Source organism: Pleurodeles waltl, chromosome 11 (genome assembly GCF_031143425.1).
Source record: "Pleurodeles waltl isolate 20211129_DDA chromosome 11, aPleWal1.hap1.20221129, whole genome shotgun sequence".
NCBI lineage: Eukaryota > Metazoa > Chordata > Amphibia > Caudata > Salamandridae > Pleurodeles > Pleurodeles waltl.
Genome location: NC_090450.1, coordinates 334,258,097 through 334,277,989, shown reverse-complemented (window position 1 = coordinate 334,277,989; position 19,893 = coordinate 334,258,097). Strand labels below are relative to the sequence as shown.

Below are 19,893 nucleotides of genomic sequence, written 5' to 3'. Positions count from 1 at the left end.
CTTCGGAGCCAAACAAATCTTATTCAGAAGAGCAAGGACTTTTGAGCCATCTTAAACAGAGCTCAAAATCATTGGATGAACAGTCTTATAGACCTTCTGATCATGTTTCTGAGGACACTGAAGCCCAACCTATCCTTGAGATTATGGATGAAAGACAATCAAAGATTCACATCCATAAAGAGACTGGCAGAATAATTACTGCACCTCCTCTGCAAACCAAGAGAAAGTTGGCCTTTCAAGAACAATTGGACACTGCTCCACCACCAGCAAAAACTTATAAACAGGAGACGCCATTACCTACCCATACTTCTCCCCCTCATTCACCACAACTTTCTTTTTCGCTACCACCCACTAGCCCACCACCTTTGCCTTCATCAACTCATTCACAATATTCACATGGTGATACGTTGATCCAGATCCTATCCCTGACAATGACCCAGACTTATACCCTTCTAAGCCTTCTCCCCCAGAGGGCACTACTGCACACACGCAGGTTATTTCCAGGGCAGCAGGGTACCATGGGGTGCTTATGCACACTGAACCCCTAGAAGAGGATTTTCTCATTAACACACTATCTTCCCCGCACTCTAAATATCAATGCCTTCCAATGCTACCTGTCATGATTAAACTTGCATATCAAATATTCAGTGAGCCAGTCAAAGCTAGGGTAATAACACCACGTATTGATAAAAAATATAAACCTGCTCCTACAGATCCTAATTATATTAGCCACCAAGTTCTTCCAGACCCAGTGCTAGTAAGTGCGGCTAGAATGAGGGCTAATAGCCAGTCGTCAGTGGATGCTACTCCCCCGACAAGGAGAGTAGAAAATTCGATGCTGCTGGCAAGAGGGTAGCGACTCAGGCTGCCAAACAATGGCAAATTGCAAATTCGCAAGCCTTGCTAGCAAGGTACGATAGAGCTCACTGGGATTAGATGCAGGAACTCCTACAATACCTCCCAAAGGAACACCAAAAAAGGGCAAAACAGATTGTGGAAGAGGTTCAGGCCATAAGCAACAATCAAATATGGTCTGCCCTTGATGCTGCAGCTAGAAGCGTGAATACTGCCATCACTATACGCAGACACGGATGGCTACGTTCCTCTGGTTCCTCAGGCAGTGCTGAATATGCCTTTTAATTAAAAAAAAGCACCTGTTTGTCCCCGAAGTCAACACAGCCATAGCAAAACTGAGAAAAGAATCAGACACTGCTAAAGCAATGGGAGCCTTATACACAACACCCTATAGAGGCTTCTTTCGCAGACAACAATTCAGAGGAGGATTTAAGCTGCAATCCACAGAGTCTTCTACCTCTCAGGCAAAACAAGGGCAACAGCAGTACCAGAGAGGGGCTTTTAGAGGGTCTTATAGAGGCCAATACTTTAGAACCAGAGGCAAGTTCCAAATTTTAAAACAAGCCACCACCGAATCTAAACAGTGACTTATTTACCATCCCTCAACCCCACAAATCTCCTGTGAGCAGCAGACTGCAGCAATTCCACTCCCATTGGCAAAATATCACCACAGACCAATGGGTATTATCAATTATCCGCAATGGTTATTGCCTAGAATTGATTTCTATCCCTCCAAACATTCCTCCACGTTATCACAAGCTGTCCCCAGAACACAATGTTCTATTACAGCTAGAAGTACAATTGCTACTACTAAAACAGGCAATAGAATTGGCCCCCCATTCTCAATATGGAACAGGAGTATACTCACTATACTTCCTTCCCAAAAAGGATGGCACTCTCAGGCCCATCCTAGACCTCCGATCCCTAAATCTATATATCCTGTCAGAACACTGTCACATGGTAACTCTGCAGGATGTCATCCCACTATTACAAAAACAAGATTACGTGACTGCATTAGACCTTAAAGATGTGTATTTCCATATACCCATCCATCCAGCTCACAGAAAAGACCTAAGGTTTGTTATAGCAGGAAAACATCAGTTCAAAGTTGTACCATTCGGCATTACAACAGCTTCAAGGGTATTCACAAAATGTTTAGCAGTGGTAGCATCCCACCTAAGAAGGCAACACATACATGTCTTTCCATATCTAGACGATAGCAAGCAATTTTATACAATGTCAAAAACACACTCAATACACTATAGAGACCCTACATAAACGAGGGTTCACTTTCATCTACCAAAAATCTCATCTTCAACTAGCACAGGTGCAACCTTAGCTAGGTGCTATTCTCAATACGCAAAAAGCCTTAGCTTATCCAAACCCACAAAGGGCACAAGCTTTTCAAAATCTCATACCACAAATTCAGTCAAATCAACAATACACTGTAAGATTTATAATGAAACTATTAGGAATGATGGCATCCTGCATAGCAATAGTACTGCATGCAAGACTAAACATGAGGACACTACAACAGTGCCTCTCACAGCAGTGGTCTCAAGCACAGGGTCAACTGCAAGATCTAGACAGCCAAACGCACACGTCCTTTCAATGGTTGAATCTCAGCAATTTAATGAATGGGCGGTCATTTCAAGACCCTGTACCTCAGACCACAATAACAATGGATGCATCAATGACAGGTTGGGGAGCTCATCTCAACAACCTTACCATTCAAGGGGAATTGGATTCACAACAGCTAAATTACCACATAAACCATTTAGAATTATTAGCTGTATTCCTTGCCCTAAAAGCATTTCAGCCACTTCTCAAACACAAGACTGTCTTGATAAAAACGGACAGTATGACGACCATGTATTACCTAAAGAAACAAGGCGGGACACATTCATCTCAACTGTCCCGTCTAGCCCAAACAATATGGAAATGGGCAATTCAATCTACTAGCAGAATACATCCCAGGAATCCACAATCAGCTAGCGGATCTCCTAAGCAGAACACACCAACAGATACACGAATGGGAAATTCACTCTCAAGTACTTCATCAGTACTTTCAAAAGTGGGGAACACCAGAAATAGACCTATTCCCAACAAGCGGAAACGCAAAATGCAAAAATTTCGCATCCAGACACCCATACCTTCTGTCCAAGAGCAATGCAAAGGACGAATTGGACATCCATATCCCAGTGCTCTCAACTTGGCGATTTGGCTCCTGAAGTCATAGAACTTGGATACTCACAACTTCCATTAGAATGCATGTAAGTTCTCAAACAAGCATGCAAGCCTACAACTAGGCAGTGCTATGCTAACAAGTGGAAAAGATTTGTTTTTTACTGTCATTCTAAAAATACTGACCCTCCTAAATCATCAATACAAGATATTGTATGCTACCTTCTTCATTTACAGAAATTTAGCTTTCTCATCTATTAAAATTAATCTTACTGCCATATCAGCATATTCACAAACTCTACAACATACCTCTCTTTAGAATCCCAGTTATTAAAGCCTTCATGGAAGGACTAAAACATATTATTCCACCCAGAACACCACCTGTTCCTGCTTGGAATCTCAATATTGTACTCACCAGATTAATGGGCCCACCTTTTGAACCCATGCATTCATGTGCGATTCAATTCTTAAACTGGAAAGTTGCTTTCCTAGTAGCTATTACTTCATTACGAAGAGTTAGTGAAATACAAGCATTCACTCTTGAAGAATATTTTTTCCAAGTATACAAACGTAAAGTTGTACTTAAAACCAATCCAAAATTTCTGTCAAAGGTGGTGTCACCTTTCTCCAGTATTGGATCTTTCATAGATTCACATGCTTGAATCATCCCTGTTGATTGAGGTGGGAGCCTCACGGTAACTTCAAATACATATATCAGTAATTGTGATACACTAGGCCTTAATGGCCCAAATAGGCACTGTTATAGCCCATCCATGTTCTTTTGTAAAAAAGGAACCAAACTTGAGCTACAGCCAGTCAGGCATCAGCACCCTCTAGAATACTCCCAACAGAGGCTGATTCCCTCAGATTGTCTACAGCGCGTCCTGTGAAGGGAGTCTCCCTGAACTCTGCTCAGTTTATTCTTCTGACAGGATTATTTTCTCTGAGAACCCAGCTTTGCAGTGGACATTATATCCCAACAGACTAAGAAATGTCTTTTCAGAGAATGTGTCAGTTGTGGGAAGAAAAGACTGCATATTGATGATCCCCCCACAAGAAATGCATCTACTGCCTGTATCCAGATCACAAGGTGAGAGACTGTAAGATCTGTCGCACCTTCAGTCACAAAACCCTCAAGGACCGTGAGGGTAGGCTTTTGTTGTGGCTACAAAATCAGAAAGCCATGGAAAATCCATCTTCGGATGAGTGAAGCCTCATCTCACACTTCTCACTCCTTAAAGACCTGGAGAGTGAGGAAAACTGCCTACAGAGCCTCCAAGAAAGGTAGCTAAAAAGACAAGATATACCTGTGTGGAAAAACATTAGTGCCAGGAGAGTGCTACCTCGGGATCAGAGACCCACGTAAGACTCTAAAAAAAAAAAAAAAAAGGTTTGCTCAGAGCCTACTACACCTGTGGGGAAAAAAGGCACCCCCAAGAAGTGCCTCTCTGTCCCTGTTGCCGGAAAAGGACTCTGTAAGATTCTCCTCAGATGCTGCCTTTTACTACAGCAGTGTCCCCGATGATCGTTATGTCGTCCCCGCTTTAATCAACGACGATCATCACCGCCAGGATCTATAAAAAGGCATCATCGACGATGGACTCCTCGTTGGTCCATCGGTTGACGGTGGCACTCTCGTCGACTAAAACATCTGGCGACAAGGATGAAGAAGGCACCGTTGACTAGCACACCAGCGACAACGGTACCGTCGATGGGGGATGAGCCGTCGACGACAAAGTCCACCAACGAGGACGTCGACGGCGGCAGAACTGTTGAGGATATTAGAGGTTTCGTCGTCGCAACCGTCGACGACGGCACCACCTTCAGCAGATTTCATTGTGCAACAGGACTCTGCAAGATTCTTCCCTCTTTCTTTTATCACCATGGGGGAAAAAACATCTCCAATTCTTCCGAGTCATACCTCCCCAAGCAAGTATTGCCGTACCCTCCTCAGCATCTCCTAGATGATGACGATGACATTTATTCTCAGGAGGAGGGAATGTTTGGTACAGCCAGTAGTCCATCGCAACTACATGTAAAATGCCAGGACCTGGATGAAGGGCAGGAACAGCTCATCTATTCGTCGGCTGCACTCCAACAGGATCCATCATACCACGCAGTGGAGACGGAAGCTTCCTTTCCCATGCCTAGATGTTAGTGTCAGACCTCCAGGGTATGTTGAAAGTTTATTATCAAAGGTTTCCACCATCAATGCCGGTGACTCCATCCAGGCCCTACAACCTGCAGATGCCTCTGCAAACCCCTGTGACCAGTAACCCGGGAACGCCACACAGAAGTATCCCGTTTGTTCACCAACCACAGGATGATCATAGCTCTACAGATGACGAGAGAGACGAAGGTGAGATAACGGAGGCAGCTCCTAGCGAGTGGGATGAATACCTCATTCCTACACCATCACCACCACGAGCAGGGCCAATTGATTCACCCCCGGAGAACATAGGGGGTTTCCATAATTTGATGGTAAGGACAACCAAAAGATTTGACTTGGCCATTTGTCTCCAAGAAAATTGATTGTTTCTTACACGACTTTAAAGAGCCTGCAAAGAGGTCGGTTAGGGCTATTCAAATAGTGGATTTTCTATGGCAGGATGGGTTGAAGGCAATTAAAACTCCAGCAGCAATGCCTTCCCAGATGTTGCATCTGTAAAAGAAGTATAAAGCCCCTGGTAACACTCAGGCCTGCTTAGTTTTCCAACCAAAACCAGATTCTGTAATATCTCTGCCGGCGCAACGTCGCTCAAAGAACCCTTCGGTACCAATCACACCTCCTCCAGAAAGGGACGGACAGTGTTTGGACAATATTGGGAAGAAATTTTCCTCAGTGGCGGCGATCGGAGTGAAATCGGCTAACTCGTTAGCCATCTTGGGCAGGTATGATCGCCCGATGTGGGCAGACATGTCTGCTTATTTAGACCTCTTGCCTGAGGATGCCAAGTTGGAGGCAAAGAAGGTGTTACAGGAGGGTGAGCGGATTGCAGCTGAGATCATCGATTGCGCAATTGACATTTCCCTGACAGGTTTCCGGCAGCTAGCAGGTGCAGCAGTCTTGCATAGACAAGGGTGGCTGTAGTCTACTTCCTTCCGCTTGGAGGTTCAGAGCAGAATTCTGGACATGGAGTTTGATGGGGGAAAGCCTCTTTGGGAAGCATGTTGAATGACATGCTGCAGGCCATCAAGACCGATACGGACACAGCAAAATCCCTTGGTACATTACAGTTCAGGAAACAGCCTTTTTGAGGTGCAAGGGGTAGAGGAAGTTAATCCTTTCGGGGTGGTTCCAACAGTATAGACCGCAGTACCAGTCCTCTCCAGCAGGACCCCTACAACAATGCACTCAGCAACAGCAGCATTATCGGTTGCCACCCACAGCTGCTTATAGACAACCCACAAAGGGAAGATCCGTTGCTTGTGGAACAGATACGGGCAGAAAGCAATGACCAGGCAGTCATACCAGCTTCCAGCACTACCCGGGGCTTGAGAATTGGGGGTCACATCACTTTTCACTTCCTTTGATGGTCAAGCATAACATCCGACAGGTGGTTGCTGGATATAGTAGCTAAGGAGCATACTCTGGAGTTTGTTCAAAGACCACCAAATATCCCTCCGTCAGATCCGCCGCTTCCACTGAATTTTTTGGGAGCGATACTGGATACTGTCTGAAACAAGGCAAACCCGTCTCCAGAGAGAAAGCAAAAGCTGTCCAGCTTGGCCCACAAGCTCTCAACAAAAAGATTTGTTTCAGTTCGAACTTACAAATCATTAATGGGAATGATCTTGTCATGCATTCCGCTGATCCCAAATTGCAGACTACGTATGTGACCCTTACAGGAGCAGTTGAATGCTCAGTGGCTTCAGGTGCAGGGTTCCTTCGAGGACCAAATTCTCATCACACCAGCAACGCGGGTAGCCATGTCTTGGTGGGCAACACCAGCCAACTTGTCCAGCGGTCTCACTTTTCCTCGCTACATAGTGACAATGGATGCGTCCCTCGAGGGTCGAGGTGCCCACTTTCAAGATTTGCGAATAAGCGGGTCCTGGACTCGAAAGGACAAGCAACTCCACATAAACCAGCTAAAACTCAAGGCGATAGATTGGGCTCTAAAGGCTTTTTTGCCAAGACTTTAAAATTCTGATGTTTTGATCAGGGCGGAAAATACCACAAGCATGTTTTATCTAAACAAGCAGGGTGGCACAAGGTCTCTACAGCTATCACGACAAGCTCAAGACATCTGGAAATGGGCCATAGCAAAGAACATTTCTCTGAGGGTAGAGCACGTGCAGGGCAGACCATCATACTGGCATACACACTGAGCAGGACGATTATCCCGTATCACGAGTGGGAGCTAGACCAGTAGGTTCTTGACCAACTCTTCCAAATATGGGGCAGACCAAATCTCGATCTGTTTGCCACATACGAGAACAAGAAATGCCCCTATTATGCAAGCTAGCTTCCCCAAAAAAGAGCGTGGGGGAATGTGTTTTTGATGAGAGGGTCAGGGGTCTATGCCTTTGCTTTTCCTCCAATCCATCTGATACCAAGGGTCATCAGCAAGATGAAGACAGAAGGATGTTGCCTTCCGCTAATAGCACCCAGGTGGCCCAGACTGGTGTGGTTCACGGAACTCCTCATGTTCTCGGAAATGCCACATGTTACTCAGATAGATGCCAACCCTTTTGACCATGTACCAGGGCCAGGTCAGGCATCCGGATCCGCATCTCTACACTTGTCGGCCTGGCTCCTGAATTCAATGGATACGCCACAGAAAAAAACATTGCACTCTTTGGATATTAAGAGGTGTTTGAAAATCTGCCTTCGAAGGATGCAGAACATCCGCAAGTAAGACCAGTTATTTGTGGTCTATTGGGGATGCGAGGAAAGACTCCTCAGTGTCTAAACAGACTATTGCAATGTGGATCGGCCTAGCAATCCAATTATGTCATGCTCAAGGTGGTAAACCGCTCCACAACAAGGTTAGAGCCTACTCCACAAGGGCGGTAGCCACGTCAGCAGCGCTCTTCGCGGGAGTGGCCTTACAGCACATCTGTAGAGCAGCCACATGGTCCAGCCAACATACTTTCACAAGACACTACTGTCTCGAAGAGAGGAATAACATGGACACAGTGGTGAGGCATCTATTCCATTAAGGTGAGCCTCTCTGGTCATTCCACCTTCCACGAAAAGGGTATGTGAATTACGTTTCCTTAATCTGGTCAAGGTTAATTGTTCTGCTTATAATGATTATTGATGTTGTTAGTGTTATAATTAGCTTGATAGTTATTGTGATGTTTACGATTATGATCATTGTGCTTATTGTTATCTTCCTGTGAAGTTTGTGTATTTCTGCTTGACAGGCCCCGCTTTCAAAAAAACTAAGTTTGCTGTGGTTTGGCTGCAGCTGCAAAGCTGCAGCTAACCCACTGCAAACAGCTATGTCCCGGGGGTGGTCACCCTAGTACATAGCTAGCCCTGGAGGGTGGTGGTCCCCAGGGAAATCATAGGCCCCTCCAAGGGGTGCCGCACAGCCCCCCTTCAACGTGCACATAGCCCTAGGGAGGATTCCCCCTCCCTCACCAGATTAAGACATTGCCCATGATACATGGAGGTCCCCTGGGGCTGAGGGGTGCCCCTTTACACAAAAATATTAATGCCCCCAGGATATGGCCGTCCCGGGAGCCTGTCAAAAACAAGTGTGTGAGCCTGTGCTTATTTTTCACCTGAAATATTACAATTTTGTGGCAAAAACATAATTAAAAATAAAATTGCTCTGAGATGGTCGTTCTGTGGCACACACACACACACACACTCAACCCACACACACGCCGAAGCAGAGTCTCAAAATGGCTGCCAACACTTCCTGGTTTGAAGTGTTAGCAGCCAGTCAGATCTGTGCATTTCCTTGCACAAGCTTTAATTTGTTTGCAAATACACCGCTGCCATAGGTATACATTTTGAATTTCCCTAAATTTCTCAAAAACTACTAAACTGATTTACTCCAAAATAAGCGAAAGTTTAATCTGCGTACCGAAAGCTAGCTTTTTGCCAAATTTGGTGTAATTACGTCCAGTGGTTCAAGCTGTAGACATGTCTTAAGGTTCTATGGGAATTAACATGGGGAATCACCACTTTTTTGACACACCCCTCCTTTTCTTGGCCCCCGCTTGAAGGATCAGCCCAAAACTTTCTGTGCGGAATCGCCGCAACACTTTCAGGGCAATCTCCAGACATGTTCTAATCAAACATATTTGCAGAGCTTGACATGAGCCACCCTCCCCTCTATACAAGCAACATGTGTAGCATTTGCAGTGCACAGTTCAGTCAAGAAATCGTAAGGATTAATTTCACTTAATTATCTGACTTCTGTGTCTACACATACTCCTTTTTTCCTTTGCTGTAGAATGTGCAAATAGATTAACAATAGTAAAGACTGAGGAGGGTACCTTTATCTATTGGATGACTGATAGTTCATAGGATCTCCTATTCACAACAACCTGTCAGCTAAGCCCCTCTCCGACATCAGTCTGAACATCTCACACCTCCAGATTTCATTTAAAAAGGTGAAACTCCGAACAGTGTGCACCTCTCCAGGAGGATAGGTGGTGCAAGGTGTATGGCAAAGTGTACTTCATGATTAATGGACCTATTAGTAGAATGTTAAGAGGCACTTTTTGGTCCCACTACTGGGTGGCAACACCCAAACTTTTGAAGGTGAGACCATTTAAACAAGCGGTAAGTCCCAATATATGTTTGTGATTTGAAACAGCATTGCATAAGAGAACCATTTTTCGACGTCTTACCCTTACTGAAGTTTGTGCAACTTACATGGCAGTAAAAAAAGAAATTCTATACGCTTTCACAAAGTGGCCTAAAATAAGTTTGCAAAGAAAGAAATTTGGAAATGTTAACTTGTGTATTTTGACAAATAGCCCTGCAATTATTATATTGACTTTTTCTTTGATAGAATACAAGTCACCCGACAGACGTTTTCGAGTACTAAGCCGGCAAAGCAGTTTCGTGATTCTTGATTGTTTTGGAAACTTTATGGAGCATTACTATACTAATTTATTTTTGTTCTCTCCTAAAGGACAGAGGCTCCACGGTTAATGACTGTGTGGAAGAGGAGGCGAAAGATGATGTTGATGAGATGCCTGAGCTTTCTCAAGAAGCAACATACAGCTTGGCCGGAACCACCTTCCTAGATAGTGACTTATACAGGAATATGCCCGACCTTAGTCCTAAAATTGGTGTTTCTGTCCCCATTGAGCTTTCTTCCCTGAAGAGACTATCTGGAGACTCAACAAGTACACGTGACAAAAGAGACCCCTTTCTGGACATGCTGTCAATGGATAGATGTAGTTCCTGGAATGTTGAAGAGGCCTCAAAGACGAAGGGTGTTAAGTCTTCCCTAAAAGGACACAGGGGTCTGTGCCTTGGCAGAAAGAGGCAGCGGATTCGCTCAGAATCTGATACGAGCGAGAGTGAAGACATCACAGTGAATTCAGAAGGCAGCTTTGTATCTCAACATTTGGTTGACGTTGAAAACAACATGTATGAGAGGTGGCATCAAGAGGAACAAGACCGGTTATTTGCCTTGCAGATACAGAGGGAGCTAGACAAGGAACTGAGCCAGGTGAACAGGCAGAAGGGCTCCCCAGATGGCTATTTGCTACGGCGTCGAGAGTCCTCTAGTGCAACTGAATCCAAGACTGACATTCCCCAGGAAGAGACCATTCACAGTGTAAAGAAACAGCCAAAAAAGAAACCAACTCAAGCTCAGGATGGACAGCCAAAACCAAGGTGCGACTCTCCCGATGAGAACAAAAAGCCATGCTCTAAGGACCGCCCTACATCGCCAGCTAATGTCATCCTGCGCAGAAAGTGTAGAATTACCAGCAAGTTTCCCTTGTTGGATGAAGGCAAAATCCTACAGTCTAGTAACAAACAGCCAACAATCCTAGAGATGTTTCATCGATCTTCTGCCAAGTAATGAAATTTAAGATTAAACTCATGTTTGGATTCTACAGTTTTTTTAATTACTTAAAGATTCGAATAAATGAATTCTGGAAGGATATTTAATATCTGTGAATTGCACGCTATTGTCCATAGCTAATCTATAGAGATGAAGTGGGTGATTCTCTATGTGAATAAAGTGAGTAACATTCTTTTATTCATTCTGCTAGAAATAAAAGGGAGATCTGGGGGCTAAAACATGTATGGCCAAAGAAGGAATGTTATGGTGTGTAAGTAAATGACTAGGTTTCTACAGCTTGTTTAAAAGTATTTCTGTAATAACCTGAAGCCCTCCGGTAGTGCAGCTGCTGAATAAATCAAAAATTGAATTAACCCGTGCATTTCTGTCACTGTGTTCTTGTAATTCATTTGAGTGGTTTATAATGCTGAATATCATGTAACCACTTCCCATACCACGTACAGTTCTCCATTCACCTGTTCACTGATAAACCCTTGACTATTAATCGTTTAACTCTGGGCTTTTGCAGTGTAATTAGTAGGCTTTCGTGTTTTTCCATTTTGTCTGTTCTTCGCTTGCCATCAATCTCACATACTCCCTGCATTAGTCAGACAAAACATGTACTTAGTATTTGCAGGGTTTGAAACAAACAGGCCTTTAACTACAGTGACTGATGTGGGAATCACAATCCTTGCAGATATTCTCACATAAATGTATTTGAACAAAAAGACTATTTGAAGGAAGGAAATGACACTTCTTGCCAATTTTGATTACAGGTAGCAAATAGTAGTAGCCCAAACTGGTTAAGTGTCTGTTTTGTGTACAGTAAATGTAATACCTCACAAGGGTTTTCAGAGTTCATCTGTAATGGCTAGGTCACCATTACGCCTCCATGTGTTTCGTAAAACCTCCTAGTCACACGAGAACTGACATACATTACTGCCCTTCACTCGAGACTGTCTTCATGGGCCCATCTTAACACTGGGTTCAGTCACTAAAGCAAAGGTGGTATGTAAGATAAAATCTGATTCTAATCTAATGTGTCTTCCAATGAGACTGTGAGCCCTGGTATTGGCAGTAGTATGTGTGGTGGGTATCAGGTACTTCTAGCGTCCAACTGCTTATTGGAATTACATATTACTCCCTTTAGGAATTTGGCCCTCTTGGGGTTTGGAGGGCAAACATACATGGCCTATCACAGGAGATGAAATATGAAGATGGTAGAAACCCACAGTGACACAAAGAATGTCTGTGTACAGCTTGGCCTTTACTTTGCAAAAGTACCATATTCCAATAGATTGGTAAAGTGAACAGTTAAAGCCAGATGAAAAAGAGGTCCTAGCCCCTTTAGGCCTCTATACATAACCCCAGTTGTTGATGGAGGGGCTTACTTTACTGAAGCAATTGGTCCAAGTGTATCCTCTCTGCTTGCTTTGGGTCGATTCACAAATCATCATAATAGTTCTGGCTTTTGTAATGGCCTGAATACCAGAATACAGGTAAAGGATACTTAATTGTGAACTTTAATTTAGTGTACCAAATTTGGCACCCAGAAAGCAAAGACCCTCAAAAGCAAATGCTGTTTGTCCAGTAGCATAAAATTAGCTATTCCGAAAAAAACACAACCCAAACAACCAGATCCGACTCTTAGAAAAAATCTTCTTTCGTGAACTTACTGATGTTTCCTACATATTTTTACAACGTTAAGATATACTAGAACATAATCCTGATTTAGAAGACAGTGTTGCTTTTTGTGATGAGGTATGCTAATCTTATCCCAGGTCGCTATACCCTATTTGTTTAGTTTGAAAAAAATCTGTGGAGGTTTTCACTATGTCCTTTTCAGGGTTATGTAGTTTACACGTAAACTTACGAGAGGTCCTGAAAATGCATTACACCTCTGACCTGAAAATAAAGGTAAACATAAAGACCATATTACAGGGTGTAAAATATGAGCTTTTGTTTTTCATCCTTCGCTTTAAAAGATAGATATCGACTCAGACTAGATAAAATATTGTCCCTTTCTCATTTGTTAGACCACAGTCCCTGCAAGAGTGGTTGCTAGTGTGCAGCCGACCACTTGTACTCTAACGAAACCATATACTAATGCTCACAGGCATCCACTTTCTCCTTATAAAGTTACTATCGGAGTAAGTATACACTTTGTTGTTTATTTCTGCGATTTACGGACCATATATTATTAAAGTGGCGCTATGAGGACGAACTAGAGTGATTTGCAGCATTGTTCCACTGTCCTCATGTGACTGGTCTCACAGTGGTGATCTAGCCACTACTGAATCTCTCTCAAAAACTTCATTTATATTGAATCCTTCACTTGGTAGGACTTCACACCTAAAATCGAAAATGGTTGCAGGTAATATTTCATTCTGGTTGTCATTTTGTTCAGTGTCTTTCTAATTACCCTGAAATGAGTATTCTAAAGAATACTTCACTTTTTTATGTATGGCCAGTCATCCATTGAACTTCTCCCTCGTCTTTTTTTCTACACGTTTGTCAACATCCCCTGACTTCAGCCTGTTTTTAAGGTTAAAGCAAATCAGACTTCACTGGTACCTGGTGTAGTTTTTAGGGTTGAGCGCCCAAGCGCTCTGGCCTGTTGTATTTCCTCTATGGGCTTTTAACCATGGCCACCCTTGCTATTCATTGTTTGTTGTGCTTCTTTTACATTTTTATTGGTGCATTTTGTTAAATGTCCCTCCTTTGTGTGCGGAGTTCCCTCCCCAGGTGTTTTAACTAAGTGAACATTTTTGGTGGCCATCACACTGTCACGCTTCCTCCTGTTATGGCATATGATGGCCCCTTCTCTAGTTTCGGTTTGCATTTGATCCCAGCCCCGATCCTTTCAAGACATTCACGCAGGGAGCCAATAACTGGCGTTAATGGTGGCAGTGGTGCTTTGAATCGGCTTGTTCCTTTTCTGTGTCTCCTTCACGCTCATGACGTGGCACTTTGAATTGGCTCTCTTATGTGAAACTGTTTTACTTTTCATTTTCAATTTACATGGCAAGAAAAGTCCGGTTATTAGTTCCATGCAAGAGTTTTCTCCATCACAGTTTGCTTAGAACGATCCTGTTATGACACTGGTCACAGATTTCATTAATAAAGGTTTACATTTTTAGGAAGCTGAAACCCCTACAAAATCGGTTAGTGAGGTCAAATCAATCTGTGCACTTAAGCTTTATAAAATAATTTTTCAGCCAAAAATCTAAGCAATGTTAGTCATTGTAGGAGGGGTCGTGTCCGTGTTTGGTCAGAATCTGGTATTCAGACATGCCCCAATCCCGTACAGTGCACGCATTTTAGGGATTTTAGGTGGAGCTGTTTATTAGGCAAACCAGAGTTACTGAGCAGGCAATGCACCTGCTGTGTTACCTTGATATCCTCATCCTCATGAAGGGCATAAATAAAGCTCATCCCGAAGTACATATTCAGCCTGCGACATAGGTTAATTGTTATGACTTTGGTTGTAGCGCCAAAGTCTGCTTGAGGAGCAGGTACCACCTACTGCTGGGTACTCCACTAAGGTATACTGTACCAGAACCAGGGGCCAGCAAAGACGGTGTTACAAAGGCATAAATGCAAATTTGCCTCTGGAAAACTATTGAGCTCCCAGATTTCGCTGCAACAAGGTTGTCACATTAACCTGGTACCATATGCTGTGGAAGGGGAGATTCTGCTTACTTTCGAGTTCACATCCAGATATAATTAGGTGGAGTTTGGATCTATTGTTCCCTCAGTTCTCTTGAATTGAGATTGGGGGGCGGGTGCATAGACTACAGTCCCTTAGAGGATGGAAGGCAGATTTCTTTGGGCCCTTAATGGTACAAAGCCACCTTGAAGTATAACTGTTCGATGATCATCTGTGCTGCTTAAATCCTGTTGACGGATTACCCACATTAGAAACGCCTGATCTTTTGTTACAATAGGTTATGGGCAGCAATTTTAGGAGACAGATTCAGGTTTATTGAGGTCACTCTGTTTGGGTAACTGAGTCCTGGCTTCTGAGACTGGGTTTTCTGTTATCTACTTCCGGACTGCCTGTTTTATATCATCTGCTTCAATGCCAGGAGCAAGTATGTTCTTTTCGACTTTATTATGGCATTAGGTAATTTATTTACACACAGACAAATAATCTGTAAATGCACAATTCGGATAGATTATAAAATAATCAATTTATAATGCAGTATTTATTAGGATATTTGGTTCCAACAGATTCTCACAAGTTAACACCCCGCCAGACCAGTGCCTCTTCTGTTAAAACTGAAATCCAAAAGGATTATAACCCCTAGATGGCAGGTGACTTCTGCTGACAGCAGTTGCATTCCTCCTTCCCCTTCTCGCTGCGCTGAATCCCAAACTCTGCAAGAAAATAAAATCCCTGCCAAAACATTTACTGGAACTTGGAAAGGTACTAAGGAAAATGTTAGATTTAATTGACTATATGCCCTCTACCACGATCGGTTCTCCGCAAGTGACTGGGTGAAGCTTGTGCATTGTCTGATGTCTTTGTAGGTCACTCATGTTGAAAGATGCACTCTCCCGTTAATTTGTTATTAAAATCCATCACTCTGTATTTGGTATACGTAACTTTGGGCTACAATTCAGAAGCATGGTAAAAGAACGACATTGCAACAGTGTGCTTAAAGCTGAATCAGTACATGGAAAGACAAAGTAAGTAGCCTATTAGTGGCAGTAGAATTTCAGTTGTGCAGCACTGACACGAGGTCCTAATAAGGTAATCTCTGTGATTACTCTGGTAATCTAGAGGTCTTCTGTGCCTATTTCAAGGCATAACTGAGCACAAGTTGATGAGCAGCTGCATGCGAGGGGTCAGGGTTTAGGTGGTAGGAGGAGCTGTGCCATGTGGGCTCTCAACATGACCCCTTGCGAGCTCCCAAACCCTCAAGGCAAAATGCAATTAATAACCTATGTGCGGTTCCGTACCTCCTACCAAATATAGGCAGCCAAGCCAGTAGGTGGCTGTTTGCTTTGGAAATTTATATTAACATGGTTGCTGTATGCAGGGCTATCTTCATCCCCGACCTTCTCTCAGAGCTGGAATGTGCAAGCAAGTTTGAGCTGCCCATTACAAGGGGCAGAACAGACCTGGAGCCTTTTGTGATCAACCTGCCTGCAGCCTTGGATATTATGTAAAGACACTTCCAGGTCCCTGCTAGAATAGACCGGTCTGCTTGGATCCCCATTCTGACAGGCCCAACTAGGCTTAGATGTCTCTCTGTGATATACTGGTGTGAAGATGCAGAGATGCACATTACCGTTTTCTTGACAAGGGTCTTTTTTTAAGCATTAGTGGTGTGGTGTCCTCTGTGATGTGAAGGTTACAATGAGATCCCTCCTGTCATACCCTGACATCACTTAGCCTTCTGATGCAGAGTGACTAAGCATAGAGTGATGTGCCCCAGCTGCCCATCCCTGTTTCCACAAACTGGTGATCAGTGCTGGCCACTGGTGGTGACTCTTTGGGGTCCTGTTCTTTGACATGCAAATCCTTCTTTGAGCTAGGGAACGAATGTGGACACATTGAGGCTTTGCACTCGCCATTATCTAGTAGCGAATCTGTGGGAGACGACTTCTGTAATGTGGTTGCACACTGTTTCCAGGAGCTAGGGCTTCATCCTGAGTTGACGGGAGCTCTTCATCTGAGAAATGTGATGAACTGGGGCCTCTGCAGTATTAGATTTATGGTGGAATATGAGGAACTCTGAGTAGTATGAGGGATACCGTGAACCATATGAGTTGCTGTTGATTAGGTCATTGATATTCTAGTAGGAACTGGTCTAATCACAGCTTTCCTCTGCCAAGAGAGAGGTAAGCCTCATTTCACCGTTGTTAATTTGATTACCAGATTCTAATAATTTGTTCCTATACTTTATTGTCCAGATTGCTATGAAGTGGTTCTGAGACAATCCTGGCTATTGTGAGCACCATTTCCCCAAATGGTATCTCCAGTATCTTATCCTGTCCCCCCGTTTTTAATTGTATTCAGAATGTGTATTTCAGTTGTAAGACCTAGACACTTGTGGCTGTCGGCTGTGATTCTTTGTGGGCTATACATGCGCAAAAACTAGGACAGTATAAATCCTTAAACAAGGAGAATCGGGATCTAGTTGCTCATGTAAGTTGCTTCCAAAGTAGCAGTTCTGAATGGATGAAGCTGCTGCAAGAACATTCTATCAAGGGTTAAATGAAGAATTGAAAGACACTTCAGCTTTGGTTATGAACCAATCTGTTAACACTTCTCCGTTTATTGACTTATCTGTAAAAATGAATGCACAACAAGCCAGCCATGAGAAAGAAATTAAAGCTCTTGGGAACTACAACGGAGGGTTGTTCATACAGGAGTCTGATAATTTTCAACCCGAAGTTGAGCCTTTGCAGTTACAGCGAACAAAGTAAAGGAGATGTCAGAAGGGTTTGTGGGGAACAACTACATTTTATAAAGAATTGCCCCTTGTTGGGAAATGTAGTAAGCTTGCCATTGGAGGACGTACATTGGTCAAACTTACAAGTCCCCAATTAATCTGTCCATGGGAAGGCGCATTTCTGTATGGAAGTGGTTCTCTACTAATAAAGTGCCGTTACATCTGTAAACTTTAATCCACTATGGTGCATCGGGATGCTTTATGGGCATCCGTTTTCAACAAAACAAGCCAAATTCCAATGCGTGATAAAGAAACACACCAGAAGAAATTCGAGCAATTGATGCCACATCTGGCTTCTGGAGCAGTGGGCAAGGAGACAGCTATGGTAATGGCAACTTATTCCAGAGAAAATCATTTTTTACGTTATTGATGCTCCAGCATTTTCGGTTTTTTTTTAAATACCTCATGGCTCCTTAAACAGAACCCCCTGGTCTGGATATTGTTTTAATACTACTTTCCATTGGAAAGAAATAGCCACAATTCAAAACTTGTCTGGAGATACAGAAACAGATATGTAAACTTTCGAACACGGAACCTTCAATGAGATCTAGATTCCAGACACCTGTAAAGATCTTTATTTGGAAAATAAATTAAACCCTTCTACCACATCGTCCCCTTTGTTGTGTTTGTTTTGAAACCAGATGCTCCTATTTCTCACTGAAGAATTTATCTGCGGGCTGCTAAAGTGGACAAGGCTCTAAAAACAGTATCTTCAAGTAAACTTCATTCTACATCCCCTGCAGGAGCTCATGAATTCTTCATCCCAAAACTGAATGGTTTATATAGCCCGTAATTAGACTAAGGAGAATGGAGCACCATCAGAAATAAGTATCCTTCTCCCATATTGGTGTTGCTGGAGCAGATCAAGGAGACTATCATGTTTTCCTAATTAGATCTTCAGGAAGCCTTTAATCTGGTCATTTTTCATGAGGGGGGTTAGTGGAAGACTGCATTGAGCACTCGCTTTCGTCATTGCAAGTATCTTGTCATGCTGTTTGTCTTGTGCAGTACTCCTGCAGCATACCAGCACTCTGTCAGTGATGTATTCATAGACCCTTTAGATACCTTATGCTGCATTTAAGACCTCAAACCAGCTTTCATAACAGGGTTGGTTTTGACACATGCCAGAATGCAACTCACGTTTACTGTCGAGACAAGTGCCTCTACATTTTGCTTTCTCCTGTACCCATCAAGGAATCATTCCCTCAATGGAAACGCTACCTGGAAGGAGCAATTTATCCACTCAGCATCTGGACAGAGCATAACAAAACATGTTTGTTTATGCTCTATGACGTTCCTGAATGCTTAACATGCCAGGTGGATCTTATTCGTTTCCAGGTTTCTGTATGGTTTAATTGATAGACCGGGAAATAGTCATGGGAAGGTGGATGCCTTTTCATGACTGGGAGGGGTTGGGGGGAACCGAGGTGGGGCTCACAACTTCCTGTCTACTGTGATCTCTGCTGCAGAAAGTCAACCAATTCATAGGTCAAGTGTGTTTCATACAAGGACAGATCAAAGAAGTGCATTGACTTCAGACGGAACCAGGTGCTAGAAGAAAGGGAGGCCATCTACCATAGTGGAAGGAAGCATTATACTCGCCCCATAAGGAACTACAACCACAGGCTGTGGAATGATGCCATGATTCACCCATTGCTGGGCATCTTGGAGTGCAAAAAAAACGAGGTAAGAGACGTTTTCCATTGTCCAATGTATGTGCTTTAGCAAAGGACTTCACTAAACAATGTTTGATTTATACACAAGCAAAGACAGCCACTTCACGGCTATTGTCGCAAGCGTGACCAGTATCCAGTCAGTCATGGTCTGCAACATCTGTGGACTGTATAGTTTACCTGTCATCCTTGAAATAATTTGATATGCTGCTGGGAATTTCGGCCTATTCCTCTAAGTTGGGACATATTGTTGCTTAAAAGGGTCTGCTTACAGCAGTACAATTGGCTCAGGTGTTTCTGAAACATAGGCTACACGGTCTTCCCAATTTTATCCTTACCGACAGATGATCAAAGTTTCACACATTTTTGGAAGGAACTCATGAGAGTAGCAGAAGTAAACCTGTTCCTTCCATGCATTTTCATACACCGACTGATGGACAGGCGGAATAGTTGAACCAAGCCATTGAACAATAACACTGATGCTTTTCAAAGGATTAGTCAGACTGAAGTACATGGATTCCGATGGCAGAATTTGCTTATAACAATTCCATTTATGCCTGTATGGGAATCGCTCCTTTCTACTGTATCTATGGCATAGATCCATGCAACTTTTCCCTCCTGTCTTTCTGCCACCTTGGTCACTCAGCTGTTAACACATTTAAAAGAAGTCAAGAATACAGTGATCGCCACCTTAAAGCCGAACTTGAGAGATGCTGATCACCATTGTAT

The 19,893-nt window shown here is 43.3% G+C and overlaps 1 protein-coding gene across 1 annotated transcript in view; it reads left to right on the top strand.

Moving 5' to 3' along the window:
* RNF168 (ring finger protein 168) overlaps positions 1–11,401 on the top strand; it is a 160,503-nt gene extending 149,102 nt beyond the window's left edge. Inside the window, exon 7 of the mRNA XM_069213617.1 lies at positions 10,143–11,401. Coding sequence (XP_069069718.1) covers positions 10,143–11,045 — 903 coding nt within the window. The 3' untranslated portion in view covers positions 11,046–11,401. The remainder of the gene's footprint in view (positions 1–10,142) is intronic.
* The last annotated feature ends 8,492 nt before the right edge of the window (positions 11,402–19,893 follow it).